The 21494-nt window shown below is 56.3% G+C and overlaps 1 protein-coding gene across 2 annotated transcripts in view; it reads left to right on the forward strand.

The window, feature by feature from the left end:
- Positions 1-21494, forward strand: part of TMEM104 (transmembrane protein 104) — a 58250-nt gene that overhangs the window by 8843 nt on the left and 27913 nt on the right. The window contains exons 4-8 of one of the 2 annotated variants that reach the window (XM_036836941.1): positions 2990-3071; positions 3532-3628; positions 4864-4944; positions 9337-9436; positions 9866-9974. In XM_036836941.1, coding sequence (XP_036692836.1) covers positions 2990-3071; positions 3532-3628; positions 4864-4944; positions 9337-9436; positions 9866-9974 — 469 coding nt within the window. The remainder of the gene's footprint in view (positions 1-2989; positions 3072-3531; positions 3629-4863; positions 4945-9336; positions 9437-9865; positions 9975-21494) is intronic. The other variant, XM_036836943.1, reaches the window with a different exon arrangement.

Below are 21494 nucleotides of genomic sequence, written 5' to 3' on the forward strand. Positions count from 1 at the left end.
GTTGTACCCTTTCTTAATGTTACCATCGACGTTTGTTCCCTGAGAAAGTCCCACCTAACCACAGAAGAGAATCTCGCAAATGTTTCAGGAGATAACGGGAAATCAGTTTGGAATTTAGAATTTGTCTAAGATAGTTCCACAGAGTCAGCGATAAACACGCAGGTGCACGCAGTTAGGTGTTAATCTCGCCTGGCTTTGTCCTCGGCAGCAAAGAGGAGGCCAGCGCCTGCCTCAGCCTTCAGGGGCGCCCGCACCTTGCGCAGGTATGTGGGATTCACCTGGGATCCACCAGCTGGTGCTTCTACGGACGACTCCTCGGGGATCTCACAGGCAGGTGCCCCAGGCTAGGAAGGGATTTAGGGCTCAGCGTTTCCAGCCCCCTCAAGCTGGTAGGAATCCGAAAGCTGCAAAAAAGAGGGGGGAGGGAACACCTGGCACCACCCCCAAGGGGTGCCATCCCTGAGAGAAGCGGCAGCGGGCCCTGTTCTTCGGTGCTTGGGGCTCTGCTCCCCTGAACAGAGCAGAGATCCCTGCCCTCGCAGACTTACCTCCCTTCTCCAGGGAGACGGACAATTAGTAGTGAAGATAACAGGTGTAGAGTATGTTAGGTGATGAGTGATAAGGGGAAATGTGTAGCTAGGTGAGGGGTTCAGGAGACTGGGGTGGCCACGGTTTGAAGTAGGTGGTCCATGGCCATGGAGGGCAGCAGATTGGAAGGACGAAGGAGGGGGCACTAGTGGAGGAATGAAACAATTTAGTAGCTGAAGTGAGTTGAGACCTAGAGGAGGCTGCACAGGATGGGAAAACACCCATGTTTTTCAGTTTCTTCCCACGTTTTCTTCTGGGAGGTTTTGTGGCCAGCCTTGAGGGACTGTTGGCTCATTACGTACTGCGAGCCCTGGCAACCGAGAGCCCCAGAAGTCCTTGTCCTTCTGTGATCCTGCAGTCCCCTTCAAAGGACCTTCAGCGCAGGCAGCCACCTGAAAGGGAAGTGATTATTGGGGGCCCCCAGCTAGGGGCCGCCACGCCCCAAACCCCGCTCAACCCATCTGTGTTCAGACCTGATCAGTGAGCTGGCTTTGTGCAACCTGGAGAAGCCTCTTTATGCCTTAAGATTGATTTTAGTTTTACTTCCCAAAAGAAGGGGAAATCTAAAGCCCTTAAAACGGTCACTTAGGCAAGGTAATGAGAAACCTTTCTAGGAGGTGCTGTGGCGGCTGGAGTGGGAGTTTCAGAGACGGCTGCCCCACCCGTACCGAGATGGAGTGGGTGTGGGTTAACCTCTGTGTCGTCACCCCCGCCAGCCACCTGACTGCTGGGCCAAGCAGCCAGCCTGCAGCAGGTGACAGCACCCGAGGCAGGGGCTTGGGGTCGAGTCTGGCAGCAGAGCCTGCCGGGTGGCTTCAAGAAACAGGGAGATGCATGTTCCACCCCGGGTCGTTCCAGCAAGGACGGAGTCATTCCTCAGGTTTTATCAGCAGGAAAGCGGCCCTCCCCTGTACTACCGGCTGCTAACGAGAGCCCTCCCGCTGTCATCCGTGTCTCTCCCGTTTCCTTAAGTAAAGACGATTTTTCACTCTAGCCTGACTTCTCAGCAACTGGTGCCACCTCCCAATTTCCCTTTTGATTCGGACCAGATTATTAGGAAATTAAAATGTGAACATATTTTAATTTATTAATAAGTTTTAATTTATTAAATATATTACTTTATTGGTATATTTTAACTTATTAATACGTTGTTTATTGGGACTTCCCTGGTGGCACGGTGGTTAAGACTCCGCACTCACAATGCAGGGGACCCGGGTTTGATCCCTGGTCAGGGGACTAGATCCCACATGCATGCCGCAACTAAGAGTTCGCCTGCCACAACTAAGGAGCCCACGAGCCGCAACTAAGGAGCCCACCTGCTGCAACGAAGACCCAGCGCAACCAAATAAATTAATTAACATTTTAAAAAATACATTATGCATTAATATATTGTAGTTTATTTTAATGCCTAATATTGAAGTAACAGGTATTTTAATACTAACCAAATTATTAGGAAAGTAAAGGTACCCCCCCACATAAAGAAGGAGGGAATGATTCCAGAGCCAAGTGTCCTTTTCAATTTTTTTTTTTAAATTAATTAATTTTATTTTTGGCTGCATTGGGTCTTCGTTGCTGCACGCGGGCTTTCTCTAGTTGCGGTGAGCGGGGGCTACTCTTCGTTGCGGTGCGTGGGCTTCTCATTGCAGTGGCTTCTCTTTTTGTGGAGCACGGGCTCTAGGCGCGTGGGCTCAGTAGTTGTGGCTCATGGGCTCTAGAGCACAGGCTCAGAGTTGTGGTGCACGGGCTTAGTTGCTCCACGGCATGTGGGATCTTCCCGGACCAGGGCTCGAACCCATGTCCCCAGGCAGGCGGATTCTTAACCACTGCGCCATCAGGGAAGTCCCCCTTTTCAATTTTATCCACACCTGTGCTCCGTCCATTAGTGTGTGTAACTGGGGGTTGACCGCTTGGCTAGCGAGGAGAGGTGAGAGCTGCTTGCTGCCCTTCCCAGAAGCTCTGGGAAGGCCCCCTTGTGGACCAGCCTCCTCTTCCCAGCTTAGAGCATTACCTGGTGTCCGTCCTCCCATCTCTCCCACCTCTGCCCCCCGACAGGCCCCTTCTGGGGAGCAGTACCACCTTGCCCCCCAGGCAAGGGAGCACCTCTCCCCCAGTCTCACTCACTCTCCTTCCCATCAGCCTATTTCACACCCTTCTCTGCAGTGCACTGGAAATACATTCGAAATATAGACAGACGTCAGGGAGACCACGAGAGGCACCACGTATTCACACATGCTTTTTTATCAGGTCAGACCCATCTCAGAAGTTGTCATCCCTTCCTCAGGAGACAGAATGCTTTGGGCTTATTGGTCGGGTCAGGTCTTAAATGGCTTTTCCTTTTACTTTGTACCTTCTCCAAACTCCTCCCTGCCTTTCGCAGTTAACAGGTGGCCTTTCCTTGCAGTTTTGTGACGACTACCTTTGTGGTGGAGGCCATGGCGGCAGCCAACGCTCAGCTCCGCTGGAAGAGGATGGAGACCCATCAGGTGTGTGTGCTGCTCTCGGCTCCGGGCAGTGCCCCCAGGCAGTCGTGTGCACAGAGGTGGCCCTCAGCGGCCAGTCCCCTCCCTCCCGACGCCTGGAGGGCTCCTGACCGCGGCGCTGCTCCAGGACCCCGGCCCGGAGCTGAAGCTCACAGTCGTGTCAGCTTACAGAACAAACGCAGTCTCTGCTCTTTTAACATCCCCTGATTGGTCCCTCCTACCCCCGGCCTTGAGCTGGCTCGGTCATTCTGAACCTTTGTGCCACAGCTTCTCCCTCCCCGTGTGTCTGACCCTCTAATGTGACAGCAGGGAAGTGTTGAAAGCTTCCTAATCAGATACCTTATAGAAAGAAATTACAAAGGAAACAGGCTCTCCATTGGCTGTCCCAGGGGTTTGCTGTAGAGTTGTGTACCCCCTCTTTTTCCTTGTTTGTTCTCATCCTCCCCATCCCACCCCCTCCTAGGAGGAGGAGGACGACGACTCCTCCACGGCCTCTGACAGTGACGTCCTCATCCAGGACAGCTACGAGCGGGCGGAGAAACGGCCCATCCTGTCTGTGCGTAAGTCTTGGGGTTCTGGGCTGGCCCGTGCTTCCCTCTGGTCCGCGGGGTTTCCCTTACTCGTGGAGAGGGCCCGGGGGTCTGCCTACAGAGACCCTCTGGCATTTACCACCTGAGGGTTGATCTGAGGAAGGCACCATGGAACAGTAGGGCAGAGCACCGGCCCTGCTGGCTCCGCTGGTAACTGCCGTCTGCAGCTCGGGGAGGTCCCTTCCCCTCAGCCCCTGGAAGCTCAGGGAAACGTCAGGTCTCTGACTTCTGTCCTTCCTCCTATCCCAATGCACACACACACTCACATTCACACTCACACACACACACACACACATGCCCTCATGCACACACACACTCTCACACACACGCACACACACACTTACACTCTCATACACATGCATATATTCACACCGCACACGCACGCACACGTGCACACAGTCTCACACACACTCTCTCCCAGACACACTCACTAACACACACACGCGCACACACGCCCTCATGCACACGCGCACACACACACTCATACACATGCATATATTCACACCGCACACGCACACACACGTGCACACACAGTCTCACACACACTCTCTCACAGACACACTCTCACTAACTCACATACAGTCACACTCTCACACTCAACCACACGCACACACACACACACTCGCGCGCTCACACACTCAGTCTCACACAGTCTCACTCACACAACTCAACCACACACCCACACGCACACACTCACGCACACACACACACAGTTTCACACACTCTCACACTCACACTCAACCACACACCCACATGCACACACACCCACACGCACACACTCCAGTGGCGCCAGGGCGAAGCATCCCAGCCTTCCCTCTCACCCCACGGTGAGCACCCCTGGGGTCCCTTTCTATAGACGATTTATTTATTTACTTATTTATGTATTTATTTACGTATTTAATTTAGTCTATTTATTTATGGCCGTGCCGCATGGCTTGCAGGATCTTAGTTCCCCAACCAGGGATCAAACCCACACCCCCTGCAGTGGAAGTGTGGAGTCCTAACCACTGGACCGCCAGGGAAGTCCCTCTAGATATTTTAAAATGTTTCAAGCAGGAAACATTAGGAAAACTTTTCTCAAGAGTTTGAACCCCTTGGGATGTCATTATTCTGGAGAATTCAGTGAACTCAGCACCCCTTCTAAGAGCTTTTCCTCGTGAGAAAAAAAAAAACAAATCGCTTCCTCTTTCTTCTTGGCTCCACAGAGAGGCACGGATCTCCGAACCTTTTTGAGATCACAGACCGGGTGGAGATGGGGCAGATGGCCTCCATGTTCTTCAATAAAGGTGGGAGTGCGTTCTCCAGGTGGGGCAAGGGCAGGGGGAGAGCTGGTGCCTTCTTGGGGGCCGGGGCCGCCGGAGCGGGGGTTCCGCCTCAACTAGGGGCGGGGCAGGCGAGGGGGAGGAGCAGATCCTCAGCCCGCGAAACCGCCTCGCTGAGAGGCCTGAACCACTTCAAGGTGTTTTCTTGGATTCCTCCCCGTTCATCAGTGCATCAGGAATAAAGAAGCAGCTACTTAGCGACTACAGCTCATACAGGCTGAGAGTCCCAAGCAGCTTTCCAAGGAAGGAAGCCAGTGGAGGCGGCTGGTGGTTCTGTGCCTCTTGCTTGATTACTTCTGACTTGTCTTCTCTTTTCTTCTGAACTCTTCTGTTTAGGACAGGACAGAGCAACCACCTTGTGACAGTAGGAGGGGTGTGTGTATGTCTGTGTGTGTCTGCGTGTCTTCCTGGTGGCCAGCAGAGGGCGGTAGGAGCCCATGCTCAGGACTGCTGTCTGGACTCTGCGCATCTAGTCCTGACAGTAGGGTAGTGTGCATGTGTCTGCGTGTGTGTGCGTGTGTGTGTCTGCGTGTCTGTGTGTGTGTGTCTGCGTGTCTTCCTGGTGGCCAGCAGAGGGCGTTAGGAGCCCACGCTCAGGACTGCTGTCTGGACTCTGTGCATCTAATCGTGACCTCTCCGTGTGCTCCACCTGCGGCTTGGTGGGATCGGAAGGATAGCACCCAGCTCGGGTGCTGCCTTGTTGGTTCCGGCAACAACAGCTTAGACCTCCGTTCCAAATCTTGTTCTTTTGGAAGATGAGCTATTTAGGGTTTAGTTTGTTTTGTTTTGTTTTGTTTTGTTTTTTTAAATGATGGAGCTAGGTTTTTCTTTTTTTAATTAATTTATTTTATTTTATTTATTTTTTTTGGCTGTGTTGGGTCTTCGTTTCTGTGCAAGGGCTTTCTCCAGTTGCAGCAAGCGGGGGCCACTCTTCATCGCGGTGCGCGGGCCTCTCACTATCGCGGCCTCTCTAGTTGCGGAGCACAGGCTCCAGACGCGCAGGCTCAGTAGTTGTGGCTCACGGGCCTTGTTGCTCCGCGGCATGTGGGATCTTCCCAGACCAGGGCTCGAACCCGTGTCCCCTGCATTGGCAGGCAGATTCTCAACCACTGCGCCACCAGGGAAGCCCTAGGGCTTAGTTTTTTAAAATGTTCGATCCTTCACAGAAAGTCAGACACGTCTCAAAAACTCCTTGACCTTGCAGTTACCTTGGGAGATTTTGTGCCCCTTCGTCAAAGCCCCTATTTGCAGAGGGGAACGTCTCCCTTGGTTCTTTCCTGTCTTGAATATGGCCGCACTAAGTTAGAGCCGAGGGGAATTGTGGAAACTAGAGTCTAGAATCTTCTCAATGGCTTCTTAGGACATCCGGCGGTCCGCTTATCACCATGGTGTGATGTGACGGAAGATCCTGATTGAGGTTGCCTTGGGGTCTGCCTCCCTCCGTCCTCCCCACCAGACCAGCCTCACTGAGGGTTCTCAGAATTTATCAAAACCAGATTGAGGGCTTCCCTGGTGGCGCAGTGGTTAAGAATCTGCCTGCCAATGGAGGGGACACGGGTTTGAGCCCTGGTCCAGGAAGATCCCACATGCCACGGAGCAACTAAGCCCGTGTGCCACAACTACTGAGCCTGTGCTCTAGAGCCCGCGAGCCACAACTGCTGAGCGCACGTTCCACAACTACTGAAGCCCGTGTGCCTAGAGCCCATGCTCCGCAACAAGAGAAGCCACCACAATGAGAGGCCCACGCACCACAATGAAGAGTAGCCCCCGCTCGCCGCAACTAGAGAAAGCCCGCGCGCAGCGACAAAAACCCAGCACAGCCAAAGATAAATAAATAAAAATAAATATATTTATAAAAAAAACCAAACCAGACTGGTTGTGTCTGGCCCACTTCTGTGCTTTTCCTTTGTTCCGTCTCTCTCTCCCCGTCTCATTAGACTCAGGTCAGAGAGGCAAACGTTTCCTTCTGGCTGCTGCAGCGCCTCCTCCCAAATGCAAAGCTTCTGAAATAAATGCACGTTGGAGGGGGGACACATACCTCTTAAAAGTCCTTCCTAATTTCATGTTTCACAGTCCGCCCTGATTTCTTTAAGAATTCTAGGAACTTGTGGTTTGGTTTTGTTTTTTGATTTATTTTATTTATTTTTGGCTGCATTGGGTCTTTGTTGCTGCGTACGGGCTTTCTCTAGTTGCGACGAGCGGGGGCTACTCTTAGTTGCGGTGTGCGGGCTTCTCATTGCGGTGGCATCTCTTGTTGCGGAGCACGGGCTCTAGGCACATGGGCTTCAGTAGTTGTGGCTCACGGGCTCTAGAGCGCAGGCTCAGTAGTCGTGGCTCACGGGCTTAGTTGCTCCGCGGCATGTGGGATCTTCCCGGACCAGGGCTCAAACCATGTCCCTGCATTGGCAGGCGGATTCTTAACCCTGCGCCACCAGGAAGCCCTGTTTTGTTTTGTCTTTTGTGTGTGTGTGTGTGTGTGTGTGTGTGTGTGTGCCCCACAGACTAGACCTCCTAGTAAACCCAAATCTAATAGAAATAAACACGTTCGTACAAGAGCAGCTCAGTCTTAAAGGATGCTCTCTTCCCACCTGCTCCTGGGTTTCTCAAGCTCGCCACTGTAGCTGTTGTGGCTGGTCCTTCTTCACTGCAGGGCCTGCCCTGTGTGTTGTAGGATGTTGAGTAACATCCCTGGCTTCTACCCACTAGTCGTCAGTAGCACCCGCCCAGTCGTGACAATCACAGATGTCCTCAGACTTTGCAAATGTCCCAGTAGGGGGTGGGAGGCAAAATCACCCCCAGTTGAAACCACTGCTCGGCTCGATCCTAATTCATAGACCGTCACCTTCGCCTTTGGGAGGGCTGCCACACTCCACACAAGGCTCCCTTGGGATCCAGACTCAGTCCTTGTAACGAGAAATGCCAGTCCTGGTCATTGCTGCCCTCAAGGAAGTTCATTGATCCTCCCACTTTGTGTCTCGTAATGAAATTTATTGATCAGGGGGGGCCAGTGGCAGTTTTATAAACAGCTGACATGAGTCCACGGCAGGTGGAGAAAAGGCTGGGAGTGGGGAGGGGCGGTGCCTCCCTGCAGGAGCGTGGGCTCAGAGCGGAAAGATGGGTGGGGGCTGGGCTCGGAACCTGGGGGTGAGTGGCAGCTACCCCAGGGGCCACTGAGCTTGGACATCCAGGGTTCTTTCAAGAACCATATCTTCTGAGTCTTTTCTGCCTAGGCTCCTAGGAGCAGAGCCAACCTCAAATAGCCCAGGAGGAACATGTCCCTGGCTTTCCCCCGGGGACCCAGAGGCTCATCTGAGCCACCTGGATTAGAAGGGAACTGTCACTTCATTTTTCTTTCTGTTCTCGGAGACTCCAGCAGCTTAAGATCAGTGAAACCAAAAACAAGCAGTCAGTCTGAATGGGAGTTTGAGACTGGCCGTCTGGGGCCACGACCCTGAGGTTGTAGGGCCCGGATGCTTTTATCAGCACTTTTACCCGTGATCTTTGTAGCTGGAATCACGTATGGAATTTAGCACTGGCTGAATTCTCACTGCACAGGATTAGAGACGGTCAGGGACTTGCCAGGGTCAGGAGAAGAAGCCGATGGGATGAAGCCAGAGCCTGAGTTCCCGCCTCCTAGTCCAGGCCCCTCCTGGAGGGAGAGGGGACCAAGGTTCGCCTCTGCAGAGGGAACTTCCACATCCTGGCCCTTCCGAAGTCAGCATCCTCCCCTGCAGACGCTTCTTGTAAGGAGGGAAGTGAGCCGTCCCACTCCTGCCGCTCTCTCCCTCCCCAGCGCACCAGGCCACCCTTCTTCCTCTTAGGTGCTTGATGATGGGCCACATTCAGAATGAGGCACTTGGTCTTTGGAAATCAAGGGCTTTTTATCCTCCTGATTTCAGCTTCCGGAGCTGGGCCGCTTCCTGTTCTCTTCTTTTCAATCCCTCAGTCTTTCGTCTTAGAGCCCTGTGTGCGGCTGCGAAGGAGGCCCTGGTCCAGGCGAGCCCGGGGGTTCAGGCCCCTGACGCAGGCCATCCCTCCTTCTCCCCTCCGGGCAGCGTGTCCCGAGCGCGAAGACGCCTCCGGGTCCTCCCTGGCCAGTCCACGCCCCACACTCGCCCTGGATGCAGAACCTCTCTGATCCAGTCCCGCTCAGCCCCCACTGGGCGACAGTCACGAGCAGATGTGTCTCCCGCCAGCATCTCAGTGTAGGCAGCCAGAATGAGAAACAGGACTTGGGGGTTGTTTTCCCACTCCGCTTGGAGAACGAAAGCCGTGGATGAGGTAGAGCTGTAGTCATCAAAAAAGCAGGCCGGCGTCTCCTTGTGGCTCCCTGACCAATGGCTTTGTTGCTTTCAGTGGGGGTCAACCTGTTCTATTTCTGCATCATCATCTACCTGTATGGGGACCTGGCCATCTATGCTGCCGCCGTGCCCTTCTCTCTCATGCAGGTGACCTGGTGAGTGTCCCCCCTGCCCCCCACACCAGCTGCAGCCAGAGGGGCTTCCTTGGGCGGTCGGGGCAGTGTTTTCTCAGGGTAGAAGCCCAACACCAAGCGAGTCTGTCATGTCTGAGGCCCTTTTCTGCACGCATCACAGCCAGCTGTGCGTCCTGGCCTTCGGAGACACTGCTCACCGCTGACCCCATCCCTGCCCCTCTGGGAAGGTGACCGGGATTCCCACCAGTTGCCGGGAAACAGTGCAGCAGGAATAAGGTGCCTGCCCCCAGAGACAGAAAAACGTGGCTTGTGGAGAGTCAGAGCATGGGACCTGAAGCTGCAGCTGGGGGGTGGGGAGGGGGGCGGCAGTTGCCCCTGGTTAGTAACGGCAGGTTCTGTCTGCTTCCGGCCTGGCAGGGAGGCCCACACTGAGCCATTGTTCTCTGTCAGCAGCGCCCTGGGCAACGACTCCTGCGGAGTAGAGGCCGATGCCAAGTACAACGACACGGACCTGTGCTGGGGGCCCCTGCACCGCGTGGACGCCTACCGCATCTACCTGGTGAGTGGCCGGCCAGGCCGGGGGACCAGGGGCCTGGGAGCCGCCTGCACTCTCGGCTAGAACTTGCCCCAGAGAGGAGAGTCTACACAGCCCCACAGCCTGGCTAATTACTGGGGCTTTGGTCCCGGGCAGAAAGTGTGTCATGTGGCTACAATGCCAGCCCCAGAGTGTCCCGGCCACCAGGCTTCCATCGTATGTGGTTTGGAGTTGGCATTGGGGTTGGCGCCAGCTCCAGGGCCGTGAACTCTTATAAACTCATCTCGGGGTTTGAGGGGCATGCTTATCAAAGCCCTGTAAGAGGGCCAGGTCTGGCTTTCCGGAAACTTCCCCCGTTTTGACCTTACTCCCGACCAGCCCAAGAGCGCGTGAGTGGGTGCGGGGGTTGCTGGCTAGGCAGGCGGGACTGAGCCATCTCACGGCCGACCCCAGTTACAGACAGCTCTCCAGATCAGGAGGGATCAGCCCAGCTGGCTCCCAGTCTCCCCTGCTCCTCGCAGACAAGGGAAGAAGATGAATGTCCAGGCTCCGTCTTGAGCGCTTTGTGCTGGGGGCGGGGTGGGGGTGGGCGGAGAGGGGAACTGGAGCTGAATAACGCGTCCGACGGGTCTCGGGAATAAGACGCAAAACCAGAGGCAGGTGTCTGTCTCTGCCTGCTTTGCAGGCGCGACTCAGAAATGGTTCCCTTTCGCTTGTGCGGTGTCTGTTAATACTCTCTGCTTCCTCCTGGTCCTCCTCAGCCCTGACACAGGTTTAGGTGCATTAGGTGACACACAGCTTGACACGCGGCCACTTGGCTGATGTGGAGCGGGACGCGGGACGCGAGAGAGCCGGCCTCTCAGGGAGTCTCAGGGAGTCGGCCTCTTGACTTAATTATCCCTATCCTGGCAGAGGTTCCCGCAGCCCCGCCAGCTATGTTATTCGGCTCTGAATTTGTTAACCCCAAGGACAGCCGAATGGTGGTTTCGCCTTCCCAGTCCCACCCTATCGACCTACCCCAGGAGTCCTGTGGCCCCAGCCCCGGGAGAGATTTGTTTTCCTCTGTGCGTTTCTGGAGCAGTCGGGTGGTCAGCTACGGCTAGGAGGGTGTCTTCTAGGAGAACTGTATCTCAGCCGAGGTCCGATGGGACTTCGGTGGCAGGTTAATTTCCCGGCCCCTTCCCCACTTCCCCACTTCCCCACTTCCCCAGCCTTGGGGGCAGGCAGAGAACTCAGCAGGGCCACCAGGAGAACCCGGGAGAGCGGAGGCCTGTTAGCCTCTCAGCATTTCAACAAACCGTGATTGATACAATTAGCAGAAGTGTTGGTAATTGTAAGGACCCATCTGGGTCTCTAACCGGCACAGTCAGGCAGAAGGAGGAGGTTGAAGAAAGGGTGCGAGGGGCTCAGCACAGACCCGGGAGCAGGTCCAGGAGGGAGGGTCAGCGGCGGAGCCCCTCGGGCAGGTCTTTCCGGGGGCGCTGCTGGAGGCTGTGCAGGATCTGCCTGGCTCATTCTCCCGCCCGTCGGCAGAAGAGACAGGGAGCGCTGGGAACGTTGCTGCCGCCATCGGCCCGATGAATTATTTAGCAGCGTCGTTACTGCCTTATTAAATTGTTCTTCCTCTCATTCCTATAAACCTTCCACATGATGGAAGCCTCCCTGCCCGGATCTCAATAAATGTCTGACCGAACAGAAGGAACCCTTCAGGAAAGCAGACAGGCATTAATTACTGCCTTCGTCTCCCAGATATCGCACTTATAACTCATAAAGCTAATTGCCACCAGGCCCACAAAAGCTGCACGAAATAGGAGGGGGCGGGGCTGAGCAGGAACTGAGCCCGTTCTCTCTGGGTTGTTGACACCCTCCCACTGCCGGGGACTTCAGTTTGCTCAGAAGGTTTTCGGTTCAGACGTGCTCTTCTGCCTGGTTTGGAGAAATTCAGGGCAGGTGGACCTTCGCGTTGTCTCAGAAGTTACTTTACGACTTTGCATGTGGCTCCCAGGGTCCGCGGCTTCCGCAGAGCTGCGCCTCCTGACCCTAAATACTGGGGGGGCTCTGTCCCTCTGCAGGCCACCCCCTCTTAGTGAGTCAGAAGCGGCCTAGCGACTGAAGGGGGGGGTTGGCAGACGTGGGTTTCCTTCCTCCGTCGTGGGCGCTCTGTGACAGGTGCTAACAGCATCTTCCCCTCCCAAGTCCGGCCCGCGGGGCTCATCCCTGCATCCTTGTTCCACCAACTGGCCCCTTCAGATCATGGGAGAAGAGGGGCATTCTTTCCCCTCGCCCCCCAGTCATTCATGTTTGGAAGATTGTCCATCCCGCCTAGAGAGTCCCGTCGCGCCTCTCTCTACCAGCTGTTTTGCTGCTGCAGCGTTGGCCACGGAGGCAGGCGGGTTTAAAGCCCCCTTCCCACCCCAGGCACAGCCACTTCTTTGTCTCAGGTAAACGATACACCTGTCTGGCCTGCATGTTCAAAAGGACCTCTAATAGCCACTTCTTTTCTATTCCAGGACAGTATTTTCTGGCTTTAACTTTACGGTTTAATTTTTAGAAAGTCCTCTGGAAGCAGTCTCTTCTGTCTTCCCGGGAGTGCTGCTGAGATGCACACACAGAATGAGAGTATTTGGGATATTAACCCTCTCCAGAGGCCAGCCTGTGTAGCATCATGATTACTTGTCAGAAGGGAGCTTTCTCTACCACCAGCTACCGGTCGCCTCCCAAAGCCCTTGACCTTAATGAGTGGAAAATTCCTCCTCCTCTCCCGTAGCTGTGACCTCCGTCCACATCCTGTGATTCCTGTGCAGCTGATATGAGTCAGTTTCTCCCTCCCCCTCCTTGGAGTAGCCGCAGAGCAGGGCGCTGTGAGGCGGGGGTGGTCCCGTGAGTCACACGTGCCCCCAGGGCGTCCCAGCAATACGCCACAGCTGGAGCCAGCAGTGACCTGGGCCCCCGTCACGAGGGCCCATGAGAATTAACATCAGGATCTGATCTCCCCAGCCCCACCGCCCACGCCTCCTGCTCCTTTGAAGGATCAAGTGGGACAGTGTTGAGGCCCCAGCGCTTTCAAACCCGCAGCCTTGCCTCCAGGCTGGGGACCGTCCTGGGATTCTCTCCGCAGAGCATCTCTGGCTTCAGTAGGAAACAAAGTCAGAGTTTAGCATTTCATTTTCCTACACGGGGAGGAAGAGTCAGGAGCTGCTGGTGAATGGCAGGGTCATATGGAAATGAGTTCCGTCCAGGAATCGGGCTATCCCTAGCGTCTGGGAAGCAGGATGTGTGTCGCTGTCCCCTTGAGTCAAGGGCGCTGTTCTCCTTCCTCATTCCTGCAGGGCCGTCCGGCCTCATTTGCGCCCCGGGCCCCGTCGGTACCACCTCCTGGAGAGTGTCAGAGGGAAGTCCTGGGGGGACAGCGGGGCTCCCCGAGTGCTGCAGCCTCCTCACTGCCGGCAGGGGCGGCCTCCACAGCTCACAGGTGGACAGATGCCGCTGCGCCACTGGCGGCCCAGCAGGCCCCGGCCGGGCAGAGCCGGGCCCGCAGATGGCAGAGCGGAGCTCATCCTGGCTGGAGACCCGGCCGCAAACTGGCAGCGTTGGGCAGGGGGCCCCTCGTGGGCTGCTTTGAGACAGGACAAGGTCACCCTGGCTTGCCATGCTGCCTTGAACGCAGGAGCTGTGAGATCCACCTCCGGGGTCTGGGTGAGCTGGGAGAGGTGCAGCCTGCAGGTGCCTGGCAGGTGACCTGCCGCCCTCTGCCACACAGAGGGGCCTCTCCCTCCGGACACCCCTTGAAGAAACAGGGTATGTGTTGGGGGCTGCAGGGGGGGTTCTGCCTGCTGCACTCTCTTCCTAAAGGAGCAGGTCGGTCTGATTCGGGCTCAGGTTAGCGGTGAAGGGTCCTTCTGGGCCTTCACCCAGGCTCCTGGTCTCTCCTTCTCTGGCAGGAGGCTGTTTTCTGAATCCACCTTGTCTCAGTCCTACACGGCAACGCTTGCCTCTGCCACTGGCGACATTTAAAACAGCACGCGGTTCCCTTTTTATTTTTATTTATTTATTTGGCTGCTCCGGGTCTTAGTTGCGGGATGCGGGCATGTGGGCTCTAGTTCCCCGACCAGGGATCGAACCCGGGCCCCCTGCATTGGGAGCACAGAGTCCTAACCATTGGACCGCCAGGGAAGTCCCACACGATCCCCTTTTTAAAACCAAACAGTCTCTTTCTAGAACGGTACCATTCAAGGGAAGAAACACCCTTTGTGTTGGGGGGTGGAGGACGGAGTGACGTACCCGAGTGGAGGCGCCAGGCCGAGAACTGCCAGGTCCTTCCTGCTGTGTGGTTTGCGTCAGTGTAGCAAGTTACCCATCACTTTCTCGTTTCCGCTTTGGTCCTCCCAGCCAAACAGTAAGGTCTGTGGCCTCATCCCATTTCACAGCAGAAAAAACTGAGACTTGGAGACCGTGACTTCCCCAGGGTCACTGAGCTGAGGCAGAGATGAGAGCCCAGAAGCGAGGGGGCAGGTCACGCCTGCTCGTCAGCCCTGGGAGCCTGACGTTTGCAGAGCTTGGGGCGACGCTGCCCCAGGATGGCATCTGCTCAGTGACCTGTGTCTGCACATCCTGCCCACCTGCCTGGTTGACCTGCTGTCTTCCTGCCGCCCCTCACTCCTAGGTAGCGAGATGGGCTTCTTCCGTTCACTCGAGTAGCGCTGGAACTCAGAGCGTCTGCCCAAGGACGTCTCCCTTCCCTGCCACGGTCTCTCTCTCTGTTCTTTCAGTAGCAACCACGGTACCCTGGAACTGTGGCATCTGCTGATAAGTGGGTCACCGCTGCCATTGCTTGAATATTTATTCTTACCGATTCTGGGGCAGGAGGTGGTCTAGAGGGCTTCAGGACCAGTGAGGAGGGAAAGTTAGTGTGAAGCAACAAGGTTCAGCGGCAGTAGTGACTTCACAGGACCTGGGGACTCTCGGGGACACCTCCAGGGGCACCAGCCTGTGCCCCTAGAGCACAGCCCCCATAGGAGACAGTGTGAGCGCTGCCCCTGGATTTGCACAACGTGGGGAACCCGGAAGGAAGCAGAGACCATAGAGAGACAGGAAGGGTGGTCCTGGAGGGCAAGCGCAATGCTCCCAGGATGGGCCGTCTTCATGGAGGAGTCTAATGGGTTGGCTCCATCCGCAGATGGAGAGCAGGGCCCTAAGCACAGTAAATGGACCAGTGGCAGTTTCCCTTCTTTGGGGACATCGCCCTTCTGTCTGACTCATATGGGTTGGGACCTAGCCCAGCACCAAAGCGGAACAAGCCAAGAGGAGGTTCCCGGCCACCTGGGCAAGAAGGGGGTTGCTTACAGGGTCTGAGACATCAAGGCGCCTCCCTCATAGGATGGGGACTGTTTGGGGACCTACCTGGGCTACCAGGGAAGCCCGTCTTCTTTCCCTTCCTTTCCTCCCTTCCTACCCCGATATCAGCTCCTCATTTGGTTCTGGAGGCTCCCGGAAGGTCAGTTTTGTTGTGCCTCACCCTTTCCTCGCCGCTTGCCGGTGGGAAGATGCCGGTCATGCTGGGCAACCCCCTGCAGGTGCGGCGAGCAGAGTAGCTCTCCCGACCCGGGCCCGTCCCACCCCGAGTTGGTGGGGGTCTGCGGTCGTCTGCCAGCTCCTCTGGCCCCCCGGGAGGCCTTGTGTCTCAGGGTGCTAGCCCCCCAAGTGCCGAACCTCTGCTTTCAGCCCACGATCCTGGGTGTCAAGGAAGAAAGAATTTCTGCCCAACACCCTAAAACTGCATGTTCCCACTCCGCAGACAGGCGCTCATGCTGAGCAAATTCTAACTTCAAACAGTGACCGGCGCTCAGGTTGAAATGACTGACTTTAAAGGATTAGCTCTTCTCTTCTTTTTCAAGGATATCAACAATACAGGGACAGGCTGCATTTTTCTTCCTTCCTCCCTTCCTCCCTTCCTTCCTTCCTTTCCTAGGAAGCAGTCTCTGTGGCTCATCCAGGGAGTGGCTGCTTGTGTTTTGTTGTGCTTTCCATCCCCCCCAGCCCTTTCTGAATGAAGTTCAGATCACGCTGTCACTCACTCTGACACTATGGCTTGTCTCTCCAGCTCCTGCCAAGGGACCCCAGGGGCACCCCCGTCACCGCTCCCCCACTGCTACTGGTGTCTGGGCACAGCCTCCGGTCCGTCCCCAGTGCCAGCCCCGCTGCTGCCCAGCATTGCTCAGGACCAGCCCTCACCTTTCCGAGGAGACCTGGGTAGCGCCTCGCTGGACCACGGTGACCCCCTCCTCCCCGACCCCCAGTGCCTTGGGGTGTTTGGCCCGAGCTCCCTCCAGCTCAGTGGGAGGACTGTTTTTATTTTTAACGCGGCTCTCGGGGACATGGGTTCTGTCCGCCAGCGTTAAGCTCGCCATCCATCACACCCCGCGTCCTGCCTCTGCGATGGCTGATGCCTGACACACCAGCTCAGAGGACGGCGCTGACTCCCCTGTGCCATCCGCTCCGAGCTCCCGGTAAAGATAGCAGGTGACGGGCATCAGGATCACAAGACAGTCCCCACCACCCCCTCCCCGAGCCCTGGAAGCTGCTCACCGGCTGAGCTTGAGTCCTCTGGCCTTTCTTCCATCCTAATGGATGAAGGGAACTCGGTTGTAGCTCCTGAGCCAGGTGAACTGCCCAGACCCCCTTCTCACAGTGGCAGCTTGAGTGTCTCTCTGACCCTGTTAGAATGTCCCCGATCTCTAGCCCCGTCTCCGTCGTCTGGAAAGTAATGAGTACATCCTTACACATAGGACTTGCCCAGGGCACAAGCCACTTTTACCCTGGGCACGCGGGAAACTGTCAGTTTGGCTTGTCTGGTGTCTCGTCCTTTCTCCCTGCCCCCTTCCCCAGTTCACTCAGGGAAGGGCACTGCGATGGGGAAAGTTATCTGTGCGCCAGAACCGGACCAGAACCGGACCACCCCTGCCAGCAGGCTCGGCTTGTAAGAAGCCCCATGATGTGAAAATCCCAATGTATAAAACGAACTCAGCGGGTAATTATTTGTTACAAAACAATTTGTTACTTTACAGAAGGGCTCGCTGTAGGTTTCTCTTGAGTACTTACTTTCCCTAGTGGGCTTTAAACGTTATTCTGTGGAAATTAAGTATTTATAAATAGAACTTTTAGAGGCCCATCTCTTGGGTAAAGCGTATCCGCATGTTTGTGTGTAAAATGCAGGAATCCAGAGCCCATTTCGCGGAGAAGGAGGCCGACATGGGGTTGGCGTGGACATCACAGACGGATACACACACACGCACGTGCACACACACAGGGCCCCAAGCCGGGAAAGCGTCACGGAGCTTGTTAAGAATATACCCACGACCCACGCTCATGCACAGGCCAATTTGGTTGGGAAACTTCCAAATAAGTCTCCGTGGGGAGTGTTCATCCCTGCTGGGGACCTTCTGCACTGTGCTCTTTCAGGACCATTTTTACCCACACTGATCCCGGGCACGCCCTAAGCTGGAGGCTTCTTTATTTGTGCGCAGCGTGATCGGGGGTGAAAAGCTGCTGTTCCTTGCTTCATGAGCTCCCCCGGCTGGTCCTGGCCACTGACCCAGGTGTGTGTGTCCATGTCTGTGTGTTTTTAGTCAGTCCCCTCAGAAGCTGCTCCAGGCAAACTCCCAGAACGCTACAGCTGAGGCCAGCTCCAGACTCTGCATCCCCTCTGCTTGCAAACCTCCCATTTCTGGGCAAAGAGCTAAAAAAAATGACTTTGTATTCTTTAAGGAAATGTCCCGGTTGTCAATTTCAGATCCTTACTCTCCCCCACTCTTTTTTTTTTGGCTTCATTTCCCAAAAAGTATAAGAAATAGAGCAGCCTTCCAGTTGTCTTAAGAGTAACATGGAATGTTCTTAAATGTCTTGTGCTAACGAGGATCAAAACTGTATACGCTGAACCACGTTCCTCCTTCGCTCCGTGTCTCTCTGATGCTTTCATTCCATAGCTGAGTCCGTGGTCCTCGCGACGGCCCTGCTGACTTCTGTGAGGCTGTGCTACCCCCTGAACGATGCTTACTGTCTGTTACAGGGTGTCTGTTATAAACAGAATCTGCTGTCTTTCTAAATAGCGTCCCAGGGCCCTGGCAGTAATTGTTTAATTAAATAAAGCACTCATTCTAAAGTAATAAGCGTGCTCCTCCGTGTGGCGGGTGTCCCAACCGGAGGCCCAGCAAACCGTGCAGAGACTAAAAGTATCCACGGGCACGTTCCCCAGCCTGCAGGCTGGCCCCGAGGAGAAAGCAGCAGCCAAAGAACCCCGAAGGGTTCTCAGCCGGCAGAAGGGTGCCCGGGACACGGGCGTGATTAGGCAGAGCTGAACAGTTAGGGTGCATATCAATAATGACATCCGATTAATTAGCACGAGCTTGGGATGTCTCATGGATTAGCCAAGAGTAGGCCAAAGGTACATTTTAATAAGCCTTCGTGTGCAAAGGGAGGTACCGCAGAGGGCATTGCTGAGCAGATGCCGTGTGAAGCCAGAAGGAAGGGTCACAGAGCACAGCCGGGCATGTTGAGTTGAGCTACGGGAAGAACTTCCTTTAGCCGCGGATTGCGACGCTCTCTGGAAACCTGGACGGGAGGAGGGAAGAGGCTGCCGGGCCAGGTTGGATGCTGACCAGGGCTGGAAGGCCCTCCCCAGTTTGTGACACCCAAGCAGTTCTGGCAGGAGAACTGCTCACTGCTGTTTCAGGAGGCTGTGCTCCACCCGGGGGATGGGTCACCGGCCTCCAGGAACACTGCCCAGCCCTCTCCCCACCCCGGTCAGGAACAGTAGCCTCAGCTGGGTCTCGGAACTTGGTTCCAGGACCACTGGCACTTATTAAAAATATAGATCCCCGGGTCGCACCCCAGGCCCAATGTAGCAGCACCTAGGACTGCAAGGCCCAGGAATCTGCATTTTCCACCTGTTCTGAGGGTGATTCTCTGTCCTCTCCCCTTTGAGAAAGTCTGCTGGCCGAGGCCCTCTCGCAGCGATAAGTGGCCTTGCTGACACCCAGCCTCCCGGGGAGAGGCCTGCTCTGGTCTCCCTTGGATCTGCTCCCCAGGCTGCAGCTGAGGAGGCAGCGGTCAGGGCCCTGCCGAGCCTCCTCCAGGGAGAGACGGGGGGCAGGCATCGCAGGTCTCCAGCCCGGCGTCACGAGTAACCCTGAAGCTGATGCCTCCTGCACGTGAGTGCAGACAGGGAGCAGCTGCGCTCCTGCTCTGACCAGACTGGTTTCAGACTCTGAGTGTCCCCAGGAGAAGAGGGCCTCCAGCAGTACCCCTTTTGCCGGCGGCTGCTTTGTTACCCGTGGCCAACAGGTCCCTCCCGGTCCCTTCCTCTTGGAGCCCACAGCGTGCCAGCCCCACAGAGAGGCCTCGGCCTCTGACCACCCACTAGGGAGGGAGCCGGGGGTCATTAGCGTGATTTCTTACACCCGACTCGACGGAGCTCGTTAGTCAGCCCCCTTGACTTGCCGGCTCCCCTCCCTCCCCACCTCCAGGGTTACTCGGTACCCCACAAAGAATCCTGCTCCCTTCCGTCTATTTCGAGGTCGGGGGTCAGCGGGGGAGGGGTGGAGCCAGCCCGCCTGTGCTCTCTGCAGGGCTCCCGCGTCCCGGGCCCCTGACTTCCCTCCCTCCCTCCGCTCCAGCCCTGGCCCCGCTCTCCCTGCGCAGAGATGAGCAGTGAGTATCTGGCACCTCTCCTGGAGCATCACGCAGGCATCAGGCAGTCGAGGTGACAGAGGGCAACGGCTCCGCCTCCTCGTGTCCCCGGGGCGGGGCCAGCAGAAGCAGTCAGATGCCAGCTGGTTACTGGAGGCGCTGACAGCCCTGCGGGTCCTAAGGGTCCACGGGGCTCACGTCCCGCCCAGCACCCAGGGTATCTGAGCATCTTCGTTCTTGGCAGGATCCGGTGGTTGGGGGTGTGGGTGCTTATTTCCGAGGGAGCTGAGGGGCAGGGCTGATGGCCCAGAGGCTCCCCACCCCCCGTTACTCATGACACAGTCCACGATATAGAGTGTTACCTGCCCACCTGTTCCCCTCAAGTCCTCCTGTTCTGAGGACCTGTAAGGCCCAGTTGATCTCCAGTCTGGCCCCGACAGCTGTTCCCCAGCCCCTGGATCACGTGGCCAATAGCTCCAGCTTCCTCGTGTCTGTGAGGCAGTGTGTTAAGTTCACCCGGCCCGGGGGGAGGAACGCCAGGTACCTATCCCCTCCCCTTGCTTGACAGCCAGCAGAAATAGACCGGGACACAGAGCTGGTTTTGATTCTCTGCGGACAGATTTCAGGGCTAAAAAGTGGGAAGGGGTAAACCTAGCCTGCGGTGCCCAAGAAGTTCTCATCTGTGCATCTGTTCACTGAGCCCGAGGAGAGAGGTTACCGCAATCTTCTGGAGCTTTCAAACTCTGCTGCCCATTAGAAGAGCCCTGCCTCCCCCGTGAGACCTGTTTTCTTCTTGCTGTAGACAGTTGCTTCGGAGCCTGCCCTGGGCTTGTGCACCTCCTTGCTCGGCCTCCCCGCCGGGGCCTAGGTCAACATTTTCATGCATCTGTCACTGCACCCAGCTGGACGGGGAGTCCCAGCCGTGCCTCCTCTCCTCCGGCCCCCAGCACTTACAGTTCTAACGTGCCAAGTCCCTTTCAGATCTCCTCCCATGAGAACAGAGAGGAAGACTCCCAGCCGGGGGATTCCGAGGAGGGCCGTGGAGCCCGGGCGCCTGGGCAGCTTGTCCGCGGAGAGCTGCCTCCTCCCAGCGTGAGGATTGCCCCAAGGTCATGAGGCTTTTCTGTTTCTGGTATTTCATTCTTTCAGCCTGGGTTTAGGTAAATCTGACTGCCATCTCCGTACTTAAAATCCTTTAGAAACTCCTCTCTGTAAGGCAGCTCTAAACTCCTTCACGGGACGTGGTCTGCTCTAATCTCCTGGAACTTTCTCACCACTGCCCACCCTCTTTGGCCACTGTCCCCCACAGACTCTGGGTACTTTCACGGCTCTGTGCCCTTCACGTGCCTTTCCCTCGCTTCAGAGCCCGACAAGCACTCACTCATTCCAGACTGAGCTCAGAGACCCCCGCCCCTCACCCGCACGTGGCAGTAATCGGACTCTTATCCGTGTTCAGTTCCTTGGCCTCACCATGAGCTCCTCGAGGTTAGGGCCATGCCTTATCCACCTTTCAGTCCAGAGCCAGCATGGGGCTGCACGCAGGGGGGTTGCTCCATGAGCATCTGAGTGGACGAGACCCTTCAGGCGGGCCGCCGCCACTGGGTCTGTGGCCAGGCACGGGTGCGAGACCCTCCATCAGCCCTTGGGCCTGCTGACGCCCAGGGCTCACCACAGCTGGCGGCCACTGCTCCCGCCAGAAAACCTCCCCGTCCAGCCGACCCCTCCTTCCCCAGAGGCGTGGCCGTCCTCTGCTCCTTGGTGCTGGGACAGAAGCTGCCCCTCAGCGAGGGCTTAGGGGCCCCCTATCTTTGGCGGCTGCAGATAGTGGGGAGCAGTCCGAAGCCGTCCAGGTGCCAGGAG

Source organism: Balaenoptera musculus, chromosome 20, assembly GCF_009873245.2.
Source record: "Balaenoptera musculus isolate JJ_BM4_2016_0621 chromosome 20, mBalMus1.pri.v3, whole genome shotgun sequence".
Classification (NCBI taxonomy): domain Eukaryota; kingdom Metazoa; phylum Chordata; class Mammalia; order Artiodactyla; family Balaenopteridae; genus Balaenoptera; species Balaenoptera musculus.